This window comes from Dipodomys merriami, unplaced genomic scaffold (genome assembly GCF_024711535.1).
Source record: "Dipodomys merriami isolate MVZ:Mamm:240054 unplaced genomic scaffold, mDipMer1.0.p SCAF_69, whole genome shotgun sequence".
In the NCBI taxonomy this organism is placed as follows: domain Eukaryota; kingdom Metazoa; phylum Chordata; class Mammalia; order Rodentia; family Heteromyidae; genus Dipodomys; species Dipodomys merriami.
The window spans coordinates 7,246,622-7,268,469 of record NW_027206279.1 but is presented as its reverse complement, the minus strand read 5'-3'; the positions used below and the strand labels follow the sequence as shown (position 1 = coordinate 7,268,469).

Sequence of the window (21,848 nt, the reverse complement as noted above, 5' to 3'; positions counted from 1 at the left end):
TGCATGTGAATTTGTGTGTGTTTATATCTGTATGTTAGAATGATGACATTTAAGCCAAAGTAGGGGGACCTAAGATAATTAGGGAAAATTGATTAGTGTATGATATAAAGACATCATTGTTAATCTGGTGGATATAATGATGAGAATCATTTAATAAGTGTTTTTTTTTAAGTTATGAGTGAAAATGGAAAAAAGTAAATGCTGTCATTATACTTATGAATATACGTACATGTTTTACATGTAAAGAGATTGTCAAGGGAAAAGCTGGATGACAGTACTCCGGCATCTTTCTTCCTGTGATTCATGTGATTCATGCCTGGCACCTCAATAGCTTAACGTCTTTAGCAAATGGATTATACTGACTTTCTCTTTTTTATTTTTCTGCCTTTATTTTCTTACAATGCACCAACTTGCGTGAAAAGGGATTATGGTATCTCCTGGTGATGAGGGCACAGTAAACAGCTGATTTGAAGTGCCTTGGGATTGTAACCAGGAAGGAGTTGTGAAGAGGCCTATGGGAAAGGCTGTAGGCACTGGAAGGACTAAGCAGCTAGCAGCCTGTCGGGCCAGCTTGGGCTGTCTTGAGGGATCTGTTCCTCCATCATGCCTCAGAGAGGACAGGCCCAGTACAAACCCACCTACCTGAAGGCCCACCTTTTTCCTACCCTCTGCCCCTACCAGGCTTATATTATGGAGCACAAGAAGGCCAGTTAGTTGCTACAATAGTGAAGTCAGTGATGAGTCTGACCTGCCAGAGCCTACATCTGGGCTGTGTAGACCCTTAAGACAACACACCTAGGAGCCTGAAGCCAAGAGGCAGGACCAGGTGATATCCAGGATGCGGGTGTTTTCACAGGCAGCCCTCCCCACACCCTTCACTCTAGCCACAGAGACAAGACTAGAAGTGGAACTTGAGAATGCCCCTGTCAGTCAGTCCTAAGACCTCCTCACTCCCCAGGCCCTCTGGGTGATAGAGACATATAAGGTATCAGTGCCTGAATAGACCTTAAGATAGTCTAGCACAACCCTGCAGTTAGCATAGGAGGAAACAGACTGATGGAAGTGCCCAAGATTAGACAGAACCCAGGAATACTTGAATTAAATCTTTTAAAACTTGCTACCTCTCAGAGGCTGCGCTCTTGAGGACACAGTCCTCAACCAGCTCCTCCTTGATGCATTGAATAATCTCTTGGAGGTAACATCATCCTCATACCTGTACCCACTTTTAGGTGCCCAGGGAAGGAACAGAGTATCTGACTTAGCCAGGGCTTTCAGAGCATAGGTAAGCCAGGGTTGGATGCTACTGTGTCAGAAGCCATCTACTGATGTCTGGAAAGTGCTTCCCATGAGCCATGAGCTCCTTGGCCAAGCCACTGCACTATTGCTGCACCTTCTCCATCCTATTTGAATGGTTTGCAGTATGTAGTAAGGAAGATGGAGATGCTGTAGACCTGTCACCCAGAGTACATATCAGTCACCATCTGTAACTTGTAACGACACCTCACCCAGCTTCAGTCCCCAGCCTGATGTTCAGAACTGGGCAGGCGTTGCCTGTTGTTTGGCCTCTGTACTGGACCTACTGATACCATGAGCCTGCGTCAGTTCTGGAGAAGGGCAAATACTCCACTCATCCTGGCATCTCCCTGATCCTGAGCCTGACCTCTGGCTTCAATAAGGCTCCCTTTATGTAAAACAGGGAGCCGAGAGAAAAGAGGAAAGATGGCTCAGATTCAGGGAGTGTGTCCAGAAATGATGTCACACCAGCATTTGCCATGACCACAGGGTGGGAGCTGTTGCTGGAGTCAGTGTACTCCTTCCTTCTTGGGATGCAGGCGGGGGCGGGGCGGGGTGGGGGGGTGGATGAGGTCATCCTCCCCTTTTCACCTTCAAGGTTGCATGTAGGGTCCTTCCCTGCTCTCCACCCTTACACCCCCACTCGATTCAGTGCTGGGAGTGCCAGCTGGGTGGGGTCCTCAGTGTTGACAGAAAGTGAACCAGTGCCTGGTGACAGAGCACACAGAGGCTGCCAGGCCTCCCAAGGTTGGGGAACTCGCGGGGAATTCATATTCTTGTTCCGGGACTGATTCACTGAGTCAGTCAACACTGATTGAGCACCTTGTGGAGTTGGTAGGGAATGCCTGGGCTGGCTTCGAAGTGGGATCCTTAGATCTCAGCCTCCCGAGTAGCTAGGATTAGAGGTGTGAGCCACCAGTACCCGGCTGTTAGGTGTGTTTTTGAGACAGGGTCTTGCCATGAAGTCCAGGATGTCCTCAAACTTGTCGTTCTCCTGCCTAAGCCTTTCAAGTGCTGGAGTTAAAGGTGTGACCACTATTCCTAGCTCTAAACTACTTTTGATCTGCCCATTCACTCTTCATAGTCACACACTGGCATCTGGGACTAGAAAATGGAAGTTATCAGGATCTTGGCTTTGAAGACCAGGCCTCTTAACTGCTAAAGGAACCTTGGCTGTGGAAGGGGATTAAAGAGAAGGCAGGTGCCAAGTGTGGTCCTAACTAAATAGAACTAAGAGAAGGAAGGACCAGGTGGGCTGGGCTACATGGCTACTGAGAGTGTGCAGAGACAGATGTCTCCTGACCCTATGGTGAGAGAAAAGCAGTGTATGGCCTTGATCAAATTACTTTGTTACCTGCAAACTATCATAATGAGTTTGGCTTGCTGTGTGGATTGAATGATTTGTGTAGATTTCCAGCAGTTAATGAAAATCCTATTTAGTGCACAATGTATACTCGGTAAAGTCCTGGGATTCTTCCTTCTGTGAAGCAGATAACCTAAGTCCACTCCTCCACAAACGGACACAAACAACAGCTGTAGTCAGATACCAAAAGCAGAGAATTTATTGCCCACAGCAGTTTGATGAATTTTAGGCTCTGGCCATGCCGTTTCCCCATATAAACCAGAGTTCTTTTCAAACTCGTGCCCTCTGCCCACATCTGAAGTAAGGAATTAAAGGCTGTAGCCAAGTTTGGTCACAGCTACTATATCCTCATTCTTGATTATTAATCTCAAAAATCACCAAGGGTGTGATTGGCCTTTTAAAATGTTATACAGGAAAAAAGTAACAACCCAAGATTAAAATAGGGTACGTTTAGAGATACCCTTCCAAAAGACAGGAAGATATCAAGAGCCTCAACTGCAATGATCAGAGGGACCATTTTTCTTCCACTTACAATGACCAGAATTGAATAGAATTGTCTAATAACTGAGGGAGCCTAGGAGGGGTTAGGGTGGGGATATAAAATCCTCAGGTAGTTGACCAAGCTCTTTTGGGCTAGTCAGGAAGCATTGAAGGTCTCCAAGTTGACTAGCAATAGAGGCCATGCTTCAGGTAGAGTGGGGAGTGGGAGAAAGATGGTTAGACACTTTGCAAGGCATTCAGCCTCAGGGCTGAATGGTACCAGAAACACAAGGGCAGAATTTCTGTCCCCACCCAAAGAAGAGAAGAAGGGCAGCTCCTAACCCTCGGCTGCCAGACACTGCTCTATGTGCAGGGCTTGACTTAGCACAAGCAGGTCATTCTGGTTACAAGGTCTCCAAAGTCTACCTATTTGCATTTTCAAGGCACACCAACTCCTCTGTAAGGCTCTGTGTTTAATGAATTACATTAATTATTCTTGTCATTCAGAAAAAAAAGTTTGTCACGAGGCCCACCCTGCTCAGCTAGTTAGCCCTGAGATGCTGAAAGGGTAGGAAGAGGGTACCGCCCATCAGGGATTCTGGTCATTAGGGTCACACTTGATCATGACTTTCAGCCCCACTCCCTGTTTGGATGTTTCAAAGGCCTCCATGGCTTTCTCCAGAGGAAATCTATGTGTGACTAAGGGCTTCACGTTTATAGTCTTGGATGCAAGCATTGAAATTGCCATTGGCCACCTGGAAGAGATCACAAGCATTATACTGAAACTTCAGGAAGAGACAGGTCCCCGGAAAGTACCGAGCACTAAAACACCTTGGCCACATTGATTTCTAGCACTGTGCTTCTCTAAGGCAAATTTTATAGACTGTTGCTTGAGGAAAGCACCTAATAGCTCGCAGGTGTAGGAACCATTTCTAATTGCCCCGTGGCCCATACCCCATCCCTTCATTTTACAAGGTTCATCATGAAGCATAGGATTGCATTGGCATGAAGATGATACAGTGTATCCTACAGAAGCCTCTGTGAAAAGGCAGTTAGGATAATCCAGTTACATCCACTAGCAGCTCAGCTTGGCAAAGTTTACTAGAAAACAGATGCTCTATTGAGGAACTGGATTTACAGAGCCTTAAGCTGGGAAAGATGTCCCAGATAGAGGGCTCTAGAAGATAACAAAGTAGTGTATAGGATGTGGGTGGGATAAATAAGACTCTGTTCTCCAAAATGGAACCTGGGATTCACAAGTGTGAGCTAAAGGACTTGATTTCTTGGACTTGTCCTCCTTCTCCTTTATTATTATTATTATTATTAGTTGTCGGTTGTGAGGCTTGAACTCTGGGCCTGAATGCTGTCCCTCGGCTCTTCAGTTCAAGGTGAGCACGCTCTACCACTTGAGTCACAGTTCCCTTTCTGGCTTTTTTCTGATTATGTGGTGCTAAGGAATGGAACCCAGGGCCTCATGCATGCAAGGCAAGCACTCTACTACTGAGCCACCTTCCCAGCACTCTTCTTTAAATTTTAAATTGAATTTATTTAGCTAGCCCTCGGGCTTGACCTCAGGGCCTTGGTGATGTTCCTGAGGTTTTTGGTCAAGGCTAGTACTTTAGTTGAGCCACAGTTCCACTACTGGCTTTTTGGCGCTTATTTGAAGGTAAGTGTCTCACAGACTTTTCTGCCTAGGCTGACTTTGAACTGTGATCCTCAGATCTCACTTCTAAGTAGCTAAGATTACAGGTGTGAGCCACAATGGAGGGGACCTGGGTAACAGCAGCAAACAGCCAGTAGTGTATGCCTCAAATTTCCCCTCCCTGTCTCTCCATCAGGGAAAGAAGTACATGTTCTCTCTTTGGAGCACTATCATATCACATGGCTGTCAGTGTGGCCAGGGAGTGCCCCTCATGAATAAACAGGCAGAGACTCATAGTCTCAGAGGCTGTGTGGGCCTGCCCTGGACTGACTGGCGGCTGGCCACCCCGGCTCACCCACAGCATACTCACGTGTTGCAGTATCGAAATACACCCTTGATATCCACCTCCCGGGCGGCTGCATGCACTAGGGGTACAGACACCATCTCAGCACCCATTCCCACAAGCACCAGGGTTCCACCAGAGATAGTGGCCTGCAGAAGAATCATAAAAGCAAGAAGACCCAGATGAAAAGAAAACACAGACTTTCACTGAGACCTGCAGTGTCACACAGATGTCTTCTGCCTGCATCTGGTGTGCGTGCAAAAAGTTCGAGAGGGTTTGATTCTCATTCTATTCCTGAAATCTTCAACATGCCTATCAAACTTGTCAGAGCAACATAGTAAATATCAGCTTTGTAGGTCCTGAAACAACATATTTGACCAATGGAGAAGAACCAGGTACATCTTTCAGAGTCTTAAAAATTCAGTACCACAATTAAATTAAAAAAAAAAATTCAGTACCAGAGGGCTGGAGGTATGGCTCAAAAGATGAGTACCTGGCTAGCAAGCCTGAGGCCTTGAATTTAAAACACCAGTACTGCAAAAATAAATAAGTAAATAACCTCAATACTAGATATTGGCATTAGCCACTTCCATATCCTGGCAGGACTTCAACAGGCCCCTCAGTAGCCGCCACCTGAGCTCACCAGCAGGGAAAAAACTGCACCTAAACAGCTGGGCTCCTGGAATTCTGTGGTTGTAAAAATGACTTCCTGGCTAGGCACTGTGGCTCATGTCTGTAATCCTAGCTACTCAGAAGGCTGAGATCTGAGGATTGCAGTTCCAAACCAGCCTAGGCAGGAAAGTCCCTCAATTAACCACCAGAAATCCAGAAGTGGCTCAGTGGCTCAAAGTGGTAGAGGGCTAGCCTTGAATGCAAAATTGCCTTGGCCCTGCCTTCAAGCCCCACGACCAACAACCAAAAGAGTAGAGCTGGCTGGAAAGATGGCTCAGTGGTAGAGTGCTTGCCTAGCATGCATGAAGCCCTGGGTTCGATTCCTCAGTACCAAGGAAGGAGAAAAAAAAAAAGCTGAAAGTGCTGCTGAGGTTCGAGTGGTAGAGTGCTAGTCTTATTTATTTATTTTTTTTTTTAGGGTCTGGTCGTGGGGCCTGAACTCTGGGACTGGGCTCTGTCCCTCAGCTCTTTAGTTCAAGGCTAGCGCTCTACCACTTGAGCCATAGCACCACTTATGGCTTTTTCTGTGTATTTGGTGCTGAGGAATCAAACCCAGGGCCTCATGCATGCAAGGCAAGTATTCTACCACTGAGCCACCTTCCCAGCCCTACAGTGCCAGTCTTGAGCCAAAGACAGTGCCCAGGCCCTGAGTTCAAGCACTAGGACTAGGGGAAAAAAGGGTAGAACTATAAAAAAGATAAGTGACTCAGACCCATTCTCAATGACGTATGGAGAGGATTTTGCAGTGCTGGGAGCCAGAGGCAGAGCCTGGGTCTAGAGCCAAGTAGGGGTGACTCCTGCAACCGCTGTTGAGCTGCGGGACCCTGGGCTTGCCTCTAGGCTAGTCTCTGGTGTGTAACAGTCATAGTAGTTGGACTTGGAGTTTGGCTGTTTTATATTTTATTGCTGTCCTTTTGGGTAAATGGGAGAGAAGGGTCAAAGTTGTGAGTTGAGCTAAAGAAAACTTTTTTTTTTGTACTGGTACTAGGGGTTTAACAAGGCTTTTTTGCTCAAGGCTGACACTCTGCCACTTGAATCACAGCTCTATTTCAGGTTTATTGATGGCTAATTGAAGATAAGAGTCTCAAAGACTTCCATGCCTAGTCTGGCTTTGAACCACAATCCTCAGATCTCAGCTCTGAGTAGCAATGATGACAGGCATGAACCTGTCTTTCTATCAACCTAGTGCATAGAAAACTCGTGACTCACACAGTCAGCCATGCCAAACTGCCAGGAGTTTTAACAGCTTTTGACCACATGCCCAGCATTGCTCAAGACTATCTGACCACTATGAGTGTGACTAGTACACCAAGGAGGTGATCAATCCTCTATGCCAAGGAGCATCTCACAAACAACATCCATTGAGCATGGGGCAGAAACAAGATGCTCAGATATGTGTGTATGTGCTGCTGAAGGCTCCACTTGCTACTCAGGAGAGATGCCATTTCAAGCTGCTGAAGCCGCTGCCTCTCATTCATCTCCCTGCCCATCTCAGGTTGGTCCAGTGGCCTGGCACTGGACTTCTACCATCAACAACTGGAAGAAACATCTGTTCCCAAAGGCACTCATGTCAGAGCAGATGAGCAAAGAAAGATGTGCCCTAAGTCCCTCAGCTGTCCCAGTGTGCCTCTGTACTGGGCAACCACTGACCTGCCATCCGCTTCAGACAGTAGATAAACCATCCCTGCTGCTATTGCCCTCAAGATGCCTAATACTGAGTACTTGCATTCAGCAAGTACCTAAGGTGTAGTAGACCTATCACGCATGGACCCATCATCCCTTCTGAGTTTTTGATTTCGTCTTGCCCCTTCCCACACGGCAACTGGTCTATGACAGTAGAGCAAAGGGCTGGCTGACTCCAGATGAAACTCAGGACAGGGCTAAGTGACACCTGCTGGTCCCTGGGGCTACTCCCTGTGTTCCCAAAGCCACCAGGAATCCTGATAGGAGGAGGACTAGGCAGCTGTACCAGGCTCGAGGATGTGCCACCACCAGAGGGGTTAGCCTGATCAATGCTTTTCACACTGCAGTGTCCTATGTGTGGAAGCCCGTGCTCCTGTGAGGAAGCAGTCTGGGAGGCAGGGACAGTTCCTGGCCAGCTGCCTTCCTTAGCTCAGCTCTTTCCCTGTGATCACAGTTGCTGCCTTTTGTTTCTGGAGCCACGAGAGAGCATTGTGAAAAGCTCAGGCATTGACTATAGCTGATGACTATAAGACTTTATAGAGCTTGAAGCTAGGTCAGCAATGTAACTCTCAATGTGGTGCCTGAGGGGCTGGGAAGGTGGCTCAGTGGTAGAGTGCTTGCCTTGCATGCATTAGGCCCTGGGTTCGATTCCTCAGCACCACATAAGCAGAAAAAGCTGGAAGTGGTACTGTGGCTCAAGTAGTAGAGCACTAGCCTTGAGCTGAAGAGCTCAGGGACAGTGCCTAGGCCTAGAGTTCAGGTCCCATGACTGACCAAAAAACAAAACAAAACAGTGTGGTACCTGACTTGTGCAGATTAGACATCATGCTATAGAAAGCAATGAACACAGGTCCCTCACAGTATACAGTAGTTCTGGGAACCTAGAAGTTATCCTTTTCCCTCTTTTCCTTGTACTTTGATCTGTTGATGCAACTCTCCACCCCAACTCCTTGTCCATTTCCCATAAATTGCTGATGGGTGGGACCCCTGATTTACAGTAAATCAGGCATTGGCAGCTTATCTGTTTCTAGTTCTAGGTGACAGCACAATAGGAGACAACTTTGACCCCAAGAAATCACTTCATCTTTGTGATTAACTGAATTGACTTTCGCCCAATAGCAATGGCTCAAACATTACAATTTTCCTCAGTAAAATAATCCAGGAATTTCCCACTGGACTAAGGTATGACTTCTGTTCCTCCTGCTAATAGTAAAGCAAATGCTACCATGTCCACATTAGAGATTAAAAAAACAACAACAGAATTTTGAGCTGGGTGCCAGTGGCTCACAACTCTAATCCTAGCTATTCAGGAGGCTGAGATCTGATGATTGCAGTTTGAAGCCAGCCCTGGCAGAAAAGTTGTGAGACTCTTTATCTCCAATAAACTACTCAGAAAAGGCCAGAAGTGTTGCTGTGGCTCTAGTGGTAGAATGCTAGTCTTGAACACAAAGAGGCTCAGGGACAGTGCTCAGGCCCTGAGTTCAAGCCTAGGACTGAGGGGGAAAAAAAAAACCACCAAATTTTGGGAGCAGGATGTATGGCTAATTGTAGACTGACTGTCTGGCAGGCATGAGGCCTTGAGTTCAAACCTCAATACTGTCCAAGAAAAAGAAGACAAACTATGGAGAGTACTGCTTGGGGGAGGGGGAGGTGTCACACAGCAAATTAGTGGAGAAGCTTGAAAACGAGTCTCCTTACTTCTGCTCTCTTTATTGCCTGAAGCCGCCCCCCAGCTCAGCGCCTGCAGTCCACTCACATAGATCCCCGTCTGGATGGAGGACTCTGCCCCTGTGCACTCGATGGTGACTTCCGGCTTGGACCCCAGAAGTTTTTCCACTTTACTGGCAATTTCCTTAGGACTCTCCTTGTTGATCTGGAGAATGAAATCAGCTCCTACTTCCTTGGCTTTACTCAACCGAGAGGCATTCATATCTAAAGGTAAGCCAGAATTCCTTTTAAACTGAGAAAGGGGATGACTGATAAGGGAAAAACACGTGTATGATCTGATGGCAACAAAGCTGTACTGGAGGTGATGCTGAGCCCGAAGCACTCTGCACCCTCACCCACTGCCACACAGCTTCACAAAGTCCTCTCCTCACAACTCACTCACACACACACCTTTACATCTGCACAAGGCCCTGTGAACACCACAGCTCTTCACAACTAGTACTTCCACACATATTTGATCCTGTAGTACATACGTACACAGCACATACACCCTTACATTTTTACGAATTTATGATGCATGCCACCACTACCATACCACACACACAAACCTTGTTTGCCTCCTAATAGTCAAACAGTCCAAGGGCTGTGTGTCCACACATGAAGGACCACATCCTATTCTCCCCAGCTGCTACCTCTCTCTTCACAACCTCAGTCCTGAGTTACTCATCCCCGGGTGGACTTTTCAACCCTAGAATCCAGGAGAAGAGGTAGAACTCCTTAAGGAACCTAGTGCCCTGACAAGTACCTGTGGTTTGTTCCTTACAGGGTAAGCAAGCGTTGGAGGTTTGCCTCTAGTGTTAGAATGGTAGAACCCCTAAAGACCCAATACAGGGGAATTGGATTCATTAGGGTTACTGCCCATGAAAGGGTTAATGCTGACCTTGCAGAGAGTGAGAGTGATGAGTTTTTCTGGCTTCTTGTCTTAACTTGTGATTTTTCTTTTGTTGTTATTGTTGTTGTTCTTGGTCATGGGGCCTGAATTCTGGGCCCGGGCACTACCTCTCAGCTCTTCAGCTCAAGGTGAGCGCTCTACCACTTGAGCCACAGCGCCACTTCTGGTTGTCTGGTGGTTTATTGGAAATAAAAGTCTCACAGATTTTTCCTGCATGGGCTGCCTTTGAACCATGATCCTCAGATCTTAGCCTCCTGAGTGGCTAGGATTACAGGCGTGAGCCACTGGCGCCGGGCAAAAATTAAAGTAGTTGTACAAAGGGGTTGTTCAGTTAACAGATACATGATACCTTCTGCATGTGCTTCTGTCAGCTGCATAGGGCCTTCACTAAAGGATAAACCAATGGGGCTGCCTAGTCTCTCAGCCTCTGAAACAGTGAGCTAAATAAACCCCTTTCAAGGTACCCAGCCTTGGGTATCTTGTTATAGGAACAGAAAGTAGACTAATAATGAAAGCAATGGGTCTCACGCTCCTGCCCTGAATTCTACTTTATGCAGATCTTTCCATCTCAAGATTAAAGCAAGCAAGCAAGCAAGCAAACAAACAAAAACCCACAAACCCAACTTTCATACCAGTTACCAGGACTTGAGCTGCTCCCATCGCCTTGGCCACAATCAGATTAACCAGTCCAATTGGCCCTACATTAAAAAAAAAAAAAAAAAAGATGTTTGTAGATTATTCAGTATCAGCTCTTCCTATAGTCCAGTGTCACGGGCATTCATCTGAGGCCTCCAGGGCCCAGAGAAGGCAGCTAACTGAATCCCTTCTGTCGGCAGTGCTGGTACTATCATCTGACCGGCAAAGTGCTGATCACTGAGTAAGATTCTGGAAGGGATCTTAGCATTTGGAGGGGGAGTCACATGGAAGAGGGGTCTCCACATTCCCAATCAGTAAAACTGCAACCATATAACCAAGTGTCCCCCATTTCTTACCAGCTCCACACACCAGGATCTTGTTCCCCAGGGATACTCCACCTCGCCGGCAGGCATAGATCCCCACAGAGAGGGGCTCAATCAGGGCCCCTTCCTCAAAGGTGACATTGTCAGGGAGCCTAAGGAGTTACCCAACATGCAGTTAGATCCTCTGGCTTAACTACACTAACAACAGTATATTATTGTAATGTAATTATTACATAATTATAACATACTTATTACATAAGAGTAATAACACTGAGTATTATTTATTTATGGCAAGACAATGTGCTTAGCACTTTACACACATTCACTCACATCCAACTCAGAACACTTCTATAATAGATACCATTATTTCTACTTTTCTGATGAGGAAACTGAGGCTTTGTGGATAAAGGACTTGCCCCAAAGATTCAAAACTATTCAGGTTTTGAATTCGAAGCTAGATATGTCTGCCTCCAGAACACAGGCCACACTCCTCTCATGCAATGATTCTCTTTGGAGACTCACTTCAGAGTTCTCAGTGAACACATTTTCTTTGCTGTCAAGCACGGTGAGGTAACAGCAGGTGTCAATCTGTTGTTTGTCCCCCACTCTATGTTTCAGAGGAGCCACATCTGGTGACAGCAGCGGCCTGGCTGTCCAGGACTGGTTAAACTGGGAACAGAGCCTGTTCCTTAGCTCATTCAGTGCTGTGTCACTTTCACCACAGGGTTCTTGGTTTTCACTTCTGAGTTCACTGGCATCTCAACCCCATCCTCAATCCTGCTGATGATGACAGTAAACATTTGCAGTAGGCTTTAGAGGTTAGAGAACTTACTCACCCATTATCTAATTTAATCCTCAGTATAACAGTATTGGGCAGGCAAGACAGGTTTTATTTTTACCTTTATCTTACAGAACAGGAAACTGAAGCTCAATGACATTAAGAGTGGCCCAAGGTTGGAAGGCCAGTTCCAGGCCTTGAACCAAGGTGTCCTAGTTCTCTGTCTTCTGCTTGACCCCACATTAGCTGGTTTTTGGTTCTGTGGGTAGTATCTCATTTCTGCTAGTTCCTTGCTGTCCAGTATTTACTGAGTGCCCCACAAACCTACACGTGATGGAACACAAAAACCTTCAAATTCCCAAAAGAAATACACAGTAACTAGCCAAGTACATACGTATGCTCATCCCCAAGTCTTGTGGTCCTCCTGGAAACAGAGGTTTCCAATCCTCAACTAAATAAATTCCAAGCCTGTGGTTAGCAGCCTCACTTTTTCCTTGTCCCTCAACTTTTCTTACATCATCTCCCCCGCTGTAGACTCCACAGGCATCAATTCCATGGAAGGGGAAAGAACTGGAAATGAAATAATGAACTTGCCCTCATTCTTTAAAGTCCCCCCCCACACACACACATACCACATGCTCTAGACACAATAGCCTGCCACTTCACGTCTGGATTCCCACAGATCTCCAATGGTTCTAAGCCAGTTCCTTCTCTGTCCTTCCTTTGACCTCTTAGAATTACAACAGGCCTGGCACAAGTGGTAAACTGCCTGTCTAGCAGGTACAAGGAACTGAGTGAGTATAAACACCAGTACCCCTCCCCAAAGAACAGCAAGTACCCGTTCCCTTAAAAAAATCCAGTAACATAAGAAATGTACTCATTATCTTACCCATGTGATTTTAACCCCTCTGTACAGTATTTTCACAATAAAAAAAAGTTTCAAAAAAAATCCAGTAAACCCCCCCCCAAAGGAAAAGAACATCAAAGAGAAGTAGAATTGGAGATGGCAGGGTGATGAAGGCTGAGTATTCCCCTCAGATACATGAACAGGAGTTCTATAGCTGGTCCCTCTGTCACCGGTCAGGGGTTAGATTCCTGGGTCCTCTCTCTCCACCATTGTCCAGTGGGGGTTCAGAGAGAATGGAGAGGAGAGAGTTCCAGGCTTCTGTCTATCCCTGACCATTCATGTTTTTATGAACACCAGAGAACAAAACAAGTTGTTTTTTATAATACGCCACAGGAAACAGACAAAGGAGGAAAGAATGACCAAGAAGCAAGGAGAAGGAAGCAGGAAGATAGAAGATAGGGGGGTAGGAAAATAAAGAGGTAGTAGTGATATAGGAATGCATCCTCACAAACAGGTATCAGAAGAGAACTAAGGTCTAGGACTACACTAGTTGGAGGGGCAGGAAGTATCCTCAGAGAGGAAGGTCAAGGGTTACATAGCCCCCAGAGATCCTTGGGTGCTCTGCTCTCCCACAGCACTGCCAACCAGTATACACCCCTACACCAATCCCTACACATAAGCTACAGCTATCTCAATTCCCAGTGCCAGGCCTCCCTCTCAGATCTAATTCTGTACCTCCATTGCTGGATGACAAGACCATGGCTGACTCAGGTTGGCACGATTTATCAAGCACCAGGTCTCTGTGCCACCTTCATATGGAGTACTTGGTACACGTTTCTCATTGAATCTCATCAGCTGTTCTGTGACAGAGGTGCCAATATTATGTCCACTTCACAGGCAAGGATACTGAAGTCACAAAACTTAAGGCATTCCTTCAAGGATACACAGTATGTGATGGAGATGAATAATTGACCTTGAACTTTACCACTGTGTTCTTCTGCCTTCCATGAAAATAGTTTATGTCTGTGTCTTTGTGACTTCAACTCAGGATCTGGGCACTGTCCTTTAGTAGAGCCATAGCTCTACTTCCAGCTTTTTTTTTAAGGTCGGTTAACTGGAGGTAAGCATCTCATGCTTGGGCTGGCTTAGAACTAGGGTCCTCAGATCTCACTTTCCTGAGTAGCTAGGATTAACAGTCAAAGTCAACAGCACCTGGCTTACTGTTTGTATCTTGACTTGGACAGGTTCCAAAAAAGATGGGTTGATTCAGCAACCACCTACTGGAAGGAGGAATTGGCCCACAAAACTGCTTTCCTCCAGAGCAGGCTCAGGTGTTGACTTAAACTCACCACACACAAGGTCTCTGGTCTGTTGATTATTTCCAAGACTTCTAGTGGGCACCCCATAAAAACTATCAGACTGCCCCTGTGACTGGCTCCCATACCAGCTAAGAGCCATCACTGGGGCCAGGTTGGGGTGGAAGGAAAATTTGAGTCAGGTCAGCAGGGAGCCACACACCAATACCACAGAGCTCCATTGTGGGGCATCTCTCAGACACAGCTTCTCAGCCCAGGGCCATTTCAGATAAGAGGTGGACCCCTGTCCTGGATCTGCTCTGTGTCTGGATCCTTTAGCCCTTGGATGAAACTGCAACAATAGTGTACACCTTGTGATTATACGGCATGCAAAGCACCTATTGTATTATACAAAGGCAGGTCTGTAGCAATTGTCTAATTTAGTCTCCTGGTGATTAAGTGAAACTGCAGCAGAGGAAGGTTCAATCATGTCCTTAAAGTCACTGAAAAGGCAAGAGTGGATTCAGCACGCCAAGACTCATACCATGGCAGCACACTACAACTTTCTGGGGACTATAGTGGAAACCAAAATGGAACCATGCGTTCTCTCTAGGATGGCTGGAGGGGATGAGAGATCTTGGCACCAATTTTGTATTCTTCTAGATTAAAATCTACCACTGAGTCAATCTAGCCCCATAAGGCTACCCTCCCTCTGTGCCACCAAGATAGGCGGGCCCACTAGGGGTGTGCTTCCTGTGCATGAACTGAAAATGATGAAATCACTGGGACATAGAAGCATCATGAAACAACCAAGAGGAATACTAACTTGTAGCAGAAGTCAGCATTATGCTTGTAGAATCGGGACAGATTTCCATCGTCAGGGGGAGTGGCACAAAAAAAAATGGATGGGGTCAGATTATACCGCCCGATCTTGCAGAAATAATCATTTTCTCGGGGAGACCCAGGCTCAATGGCAACACGATCACCTGGAAAGGAAAACCAAAATGGACTGCTGTGTTTGGCAAAGGAAGCAGAGCTTTTTTCTTAAAAAAAAAAAAAAATCTAGGGGCTGGGAGTGTAACTTAGTGGTGGAGTGCTTGCCTGGTGTGCATGAAGCCCTGGGTTCAATTCCTTAGTACCACATAAACAGAAAAAGCCAGAAGTGGTGCTGTGGCTCAAGTGGTTGAAGGCTAGACTTGAGCAAAAGAAGCTCAGGGGCAGTGCCCAGGCCCAGAGTTCAAGCCCCAGAATGAAAAACAGAAAAACAAAAACACTATCCCTCCCTTCCTTTCCCTCTCCCCAGTACTGGGAATGGTGCCCAAGGTCTTATGTTATTAAACAAGCACACTAGCACTTGAGCCCTCCGGCCTTTTTTTTTTTTCCTTTAACCAAGCGCTGCATTGCTTGAAGCACAGCACCACTTCTAGCAGTTCTAGTTTTCTAGCGGTTAATTTGAAATAAGAGTCTCATGGGCTTTCCTGCCCAGACTGGCTTTGAACTATGGTCCTCAAATCTTAGCCTCCTGAGTAGCTAGGATTATAGGCATGAGCCGCTGGCACCCTGCCTGCCTCCATCTCCTAAATTGGGATTAAGGCATGTGCCACACGTAGCTTTTTTTTTTTTTTTTTAATACTAGTCCTGGGGCTTGAACTCAAGGTCTTGGTACAGTCCCTGAGCTTTTTTGCTCAAGGCTAGTGCCCTACTACTTGAGCTTCTTCCTTCTTTTTGGTGATTAAATGGAGATTAAGCCTCAAGGACTGTCTGGCTGTGGCTGACTTTGAACCTTGATCCTCAGATCTCAGCCTCCTGAGTAGCTAGGATTACAGGTGTGAGCCACTGGTGCCCAGGATTGAATTCATGATACTAAGCATTTATTAGAACTTACATTTAGATAACCCAGTATTTGGAGACATGGTCTCACAAGTAAAACTCAATCATAAGTGGTTATTGGACGATAGGAACTTTTGGCTCTGGAACAACCCTGTGACAGCACAGATGCTTTTCCAATGATCACTAGTGATGGCTGGAATCCTAGAGTTAAAATCTTAAGTGTAACCAACCCCTCTGTACAGTATCTTTACAATTAAAAGAATCCATCAAAAAAAATCTTAAGTGAGATATGTGCTTAATGTCTTTTGAGCTAATGTGGCTTGGGGCTCTTGAGTTATGACTAACACAAGATTGCACCCCTCCCGCTACCCTCCCTCTTCTTCCAAGTTAGCTGACATCCTCTGTCCAGGCCTGAACAGGCTTCTCTTGCTAACAAAGTAAAACTAGCCCACAGCTAGCTATGCCCAGGCAGCTGGGCTGTAATTCATGGGGTCAGGGATAACTGCCCAAAGCTGAGGATTCTTCCCTCTGGAAAATAAGCTGATCTAGGGGGAAATACAGCCATTTGCCCAGACTCCAATAAGAATGGAGGACTACATTTAAGGCCTTAGTTCCTAGCCTGTTGAGGCATTTTGTGGCTTCTGTTCGTATTGAAAACTGTATTTAAGGCAATGCCTTTTCTCCAGTTGAGGTAGCAACATTTCTCTACCGCTTTATCTCCAGGCAGTGGCGATAAAGTTCCTCATAAAAGGAACTAAAGTCTAGATAAGACTTGCCAGCACTCCTAGCATTCTTTTCCTCTGCCCTTAACACCACCTGTGACTTAGTACTTGTCTGTCCCATCTGTGTCCCCTGTGGAAGGTCAGATGAATACATGTAGGGGCCAGCACCATTGTATTCATTGTTGTACACCAGTGTTTAACAACAGGGCCTGGTCCAGGGAGAGCATCTACAAACACTTAGGTGAAATGATTACCTATGCCTTAACTGAAGGACCTTGCTGACCTGGTTTGAGGTGCTTCACAGATGATCCCACTTTTATGACTGTTCCTGCAGCTTCATGCCCCAGCACCATTGGCTTTTTCACAATGAAATCCCCGATTCGACCATGTTGCCAGTAGTGGACATCTGAGCCGCAAATTCCAACTGAGTGCATCTTCAACAGTACCTCTGATGGAGACAGGAAAGGGGGAAACTAGGAAGGGAAGGAGCCACTGCTGTCACTGAACAGGCCCAGCGATTTCCCTTTGGAAAACTCTAGGTCAAATTCAGACCATGGAGTAAAAACAAGTTAAGAGTATTAAGGCAGAACTGCTTCCTTAACCAGTGGTGGGTAGGTAACTTTATGTGTCAATTTGATCAGGCTGTGCTGAACAGTTAGTTTAGGCAAGTGCCAGTGTAGATGTTGTTTTGAAGCCATTTTTTAAGGTATGATTAGCAGTTAAGTCAGTACATTTGTGTGTGTGTGTGTGTGTGTGTGTGTGTGTGTGTGTGTGTATGAGAGAGAGAGAGAGAGTTATTCAGATATGAACTCAGAGCGTTGTGCTTGCTAGGTAAGCACTCTACTACTTTAGCCACCCCTGTTTAGCTTAATTTCAAAGGTAAGGTTTGGCAATTTTTGCCTGAGGCCACCCTTAGACTACAGTGAATAGGAGCCAAGACTCCTAGCTGGCTTTTTGAGATAGAGTCTCTAGACTAAATTTTTGCCCAGGCTGGCCACAAACAGCAATCTTTTCATTTCCATTTCCCTCAGAGGTAGTATCCACTACCACACTTGGTTAAATCAGATTTTGAGACCAGATTATTCTATATAAAATAAGTGAACAAGATCCAATCAGGTGAAGGCTTAAAAGGAAAGAGAGAGATTTCTGGAAAGATGGGATTGATTCTTTTTGCTGCTCTGGCAAGCAAACCTCAAACCTTACAATCTCCCATAATCATAGGAGCCAATTGTTTAAAATAAACTTCCCTTCTCTCCCTTTCCCCTGCCTGTCTCTGTGTATGCACATACATGTACATACACACAGATCTTTTTTTTTTGGGGGGGGGGGTCCGGTTGTGGGGCCTGAACTGTGGGCCTGGGTGCTGTCCCTCAGCTCTTCAGCTCAAGGCTAGCGTTCTACCATTTGAGCCACAGCGTCACTCCCGGCTTTTTTCTTTTTGCTTATGTGGTGCTGAGGAATCGAACCCACGGCCTCAGGCATACAGGCAAGCGCTCTACCATTGAACCACCTTCCCAGCCCATCCACACAGATCTTATTTGTTCTTTTTGTCTGAAGAGTTCTAGCCAGTCATGGTGTAAAGGAAATATTAGGAGGAAGCAATATACCAACCACTTAGGCAAACAAACAGTTCTTCAAGAGATAACTGTTTCCAGAAAATTACTACACTGTACCTGATTCATGAGAACAAATGTGGCTTTTTTTTTTTTTTTTTTGGGTACGGTCATGGGCCTGGGCCTCAGCTCTTCAGTTCAAGGCTAGTGCTCTACCACTTGAGCCGCAGCGCCACTTCCGGCTTTTTTCTTTTTGCTTATGTGGTGCTGAGGAATTGAACCCAGGGCCTCATGCATGCAAGGCAAGAACTCTACCACTGAGCCACCTCCCCAGCCCCAAATGTGGCATTTTTGTTGCCAACATATGCTGAGCTATCAGGCCAATTTCTTCGTGCCTTTTTTTTTTTCTATAAAGAAAATTCCTCCACTAGTTTTTTGGTATGCCAGTGATACTATAGACATACATGATATATGATCAATAGTGGATTTTTTTCTTCTCACTTAATCTTCAAGTTTTTTTTTTTTTTTTGTCGGTCATGGGGCTTGAACTCTGGGCCTGGGCGCTGTCCCTCAGCTCTTCAGCTCAAGGCGAGCGCTCTACCACTTGAGCTACAGCGCCACTTCCGGTTTTCTGGTGGTTTATTGGAGATAGGAGTCTCACGGTTTCTCCTGCCTGGGCTGGCTTTGAACCGCGATCCTCAGATCTCAGCCTCCTGAGTAGCTAGGATTACAGGCGTGAGCCACCAGCGCCCGGCTTAATTTTCAAGTTTTGAATCAATGAATGTGTATACTATTATATACCAACTATGACCAATTAAGCTTGTGTTAGGTAATAATATGAAGTCATGGATTTAATCATATTGATGTTTCTTTGTTGTAGATACTATGTTATTTACTATTCAAATTGGCATATCTATACTTAGTTATTATATTTTGATATTAACATCCTGAGTCATTTAAAGTACACCAGAGTGGTCTCCAGTGACTGCTATCCTCTGGCCACATAGCATTCTTGGTGGCATGGATTTTTTCCTTTTGGGGAAATGTGTCCAGATCCCTCAAATAGAGTTGGTGTTTGAAGACTACTACCTCAACTGAAGATCTGTACTTGAGTTGGACAGAACTACATTACAAATGTTGGCATCATCTTAGCAGCCATCCCTCTGCTTCAGCTGGGTAACCTGCCAACTCTACACCTGACCCTTCTCAGCAACCACAGTTCTTAATTACTTGCCTTAGTTTCCTACTACTTAAGGTGATGGAGTGTGGGATGTAGCTCAGTGTAGAACACACACTTAGCATGCCAGCAAATCTGAATTCAGCCACCATCACAATAAGAAAAGGTGGTTTTCCAGTAAGAAGTTCTTGAAAAATCTCTGGTGGACCTGTGACCAGGACCTATGGTCCATTCCCTGTGTTTCCATCATTGTTCATTGGAGAGAGCCTGGATGAGCGCTACCATGGAATACATTAAAGGCAATAGAATGTCACTTCTATAATAGCATTTCATGAGTTGGGCACCTGTCTTACTAGGTCAGAAGTGGACATGTGGCTCAAGTGATAAGAGTGCCAGTCAAGTTGGAAAAAGCAAAGTGAACAAATGAGACTCTTTGTCTATAACCTTTATCCTCTGAGTCAATTTAGCAGGATATAAATCCTTGTATCACAATTTCTTTGCATAGATAGACTTCTGTGTTGTACCTTCACTGTCAAATTCCATTGATTGAAGACCTTGTCTCAAAATTAAAAATAACTGACTTTCCTTTTTTTTGTATAACTTTTTTTTCTTTTTTTGGGGGGAGAGGGGGGTCTGGTCGTGGGAACTGGGCCTGGGCACTGTCCCTCAGCTCTTCAGCTCAAGGCTAGCACTCTACCACTTGAGCCACAGCACCACTTCTGGCTTTTTTCTTTTTGCTTATGTGGTGCTGAGGAATCGAACCCAGGGCCTCAGGCATGCAAGGCAAGCACTCTACCACTGAGCCACCTTCCCAGCCCCGAAGGATTGTAATCTTAATCAGACCAAGATGACCATGTTACAATTAGTTCTCTGGGAAAAAAGAGCCAAGCAGTAGGTCTGCTATGATTAGATGTATGTGCTATGTGTGGTTCTGGAAAACTTCCTTTGTTCTTGGCTTTGGTGACCAGTGTAAGAACTGGCAGAGCAAATTGTAAGAGCAAAGGTAGGGGAAAATCTTGGAATTAGGAAATCTGCCTCAGAATTTTCTTTCCAGTTACCAGTGTATAGCCAAGAGATGAAATCAAACTTTCTAGAGAATGATAACTGACATATAATTTTCTCCCTCTCAATTCAAGCATGACAAGACAAGACAAGGAGAGCACAACACTGCAGTCTCAGTAAAGGTGTTCAGGGGGAGGATCCTTTGGAATCCAAGATAGCCTTTGTTTGGCCACCTCTGGGATCAACACCCCTGACTGTTCGGGACACTGAGTTTTCTCCATCAGTCACTTACTTCCCTGAACATGTTGTTTCTGTGAAAAAGTCTTAAATCCTAAGTACACATTGCTTGCCAAACATTGATAAAAAGAGTTGTTGTCAGTGTTGTTATCACTTTAAGTCAATAACTCAGCTGACCTTTGATTATCAAAGCCAAGGCAGCCTTCAATCTGATGATATTCTCACAGATGCTCAGGTTGTGGACTGAGGTGTGGCAGGGTGAGGGTGGACATCATCCCAACTCATCAAGGACAAGGAGGGGGACCTGAGTGGCTGAGTTTGAACTGTTCATAGATACTTTGCCAGTTGTCTCCAGCCTCTGGCTGATTCCAACAGACTAGAAGTGGGATTCCAGGGATGGGGAGGATTAGGAACCACCAGCAAGGATCTGCCCTAGCCAGCGGGGTGGTGGTATTGTCCCCAGATACAGACCTGTCACCTGCCACTCCAGAAAACCTTCATGCACATCTGCTAGGCCCCATGGGCTCGCCCAATGACAGGCCTGGAAGTAGTGGAGCCAAGGTGTCAGGGGCCCAGCCCTGGTGTGCTCCTCACCTTCAGTGTTGGTTGATTAGGGCAGGGGGCAAGGCTCCTAGAAAGAAAATCTTGAGCTGTTCTACTTGTTGGAAACTGGCTGTCCTAGGTTACGCTGTCCTGGTGCTCCCTGTGCTAATTGAAAGATTAAATTCTGGAGATTCACTCTATTTTGATATTTGGATTAGGATTAGGACATGATTTACAAACCCAAATATGATCCTCATTTGTTAGGTCAAGTGAGGATAGTTCTGCTGGGCTTGTCGGTACATGTCTGTAATCAACACTTAAGAGGCATGGGGCAGCCGGGCACTGGTGGCTCATGCCTGTAATCCTAGCTACTCAGGAGGCTGATATCTGAGGATCACAGTTCAAAGCCAACTCCAGGCAGGAAAGTCTGGGAGACTCTTATCTCCAATAAACCACTAGGAAACCGGAAGTGGCACTGTGGCTCAAGTGCTAGAGCTGAAGAGCTGAGGGACAGCGCCCAGGCCCAGAGTTCAAGCCCCACAACCGACAAAAAAAAAAAAAGAGGCATGGGGCACTCAAAAATAGCCTATACCCAAAAGAAATTAAAAAAAAAAAAAAAGGAGAAGAAGAGGAGAAAAGGAGGAGAGGAAAGGAAAGAATAGGGATACACTTTACATCAAAAACTTAGGGGGCTGGGAATGTGGCTTAGCGGTAGACTGCTTGACAAGCATGCATGAAGCCCTGGGCTTGATTCCTCAGTACCACATAAACAGAAAACGCTGGAAGTGGCACTATGGTAGAATGCTATC

At 45.8% G+C, this 21,848-nt stretch overlaps 1 protein-coding gene across 2 annotated transcripts in view; it reads right to left on the bottom strand.

Annotated features, from left to right (window-relative positions):
• Nucleotides 1-2,832: 2,832 nt before the first annotated feature.
• The window catches only part of LOC138816304 (sorbitol dehydrogenase-like), a 32,372-nt gene continuing 13,356 nt past the window's right edge, over nt 2,833-21,848 (bottom strand). Inside the window, exons 3-9 of one of the 2 annotated variants that reach the window (XM_070006009.1) lie at nt 16,811-16,975; nt 14,802-14,961; nt 11,089-11,207; nt 10,729-10,794; nt 9,233-9,408; nt 5,149-5,270; nt 2,833-3,891 (exon numbers count right to left, since the gene is read on the bottom strand). In XM_070006009.1, the coding sequence (XP_069862110.1) occupies nt 3,726-3,891; nt 5,149-5,270; nt 9,233-9,408; nt 10,729-10,794; nt 11,089-11,207; nt 14,802-14,961; nt 16,811-16,975 (974 nt within the window). In that variant the 3' untranslated portion in view covers nt 2,833-3,725. The remainder of the gene's footprint in view (nt 3,892-5,148; nt 5,271-9,232; nt 9,409-10,728; nt 10,795-11,088; nt 11,208-14,801; nt 14,962-16,810; nt 16,976-21,848) is intronic. The other variant, XM_070006008.1, reaches the window with a different exon arrangement.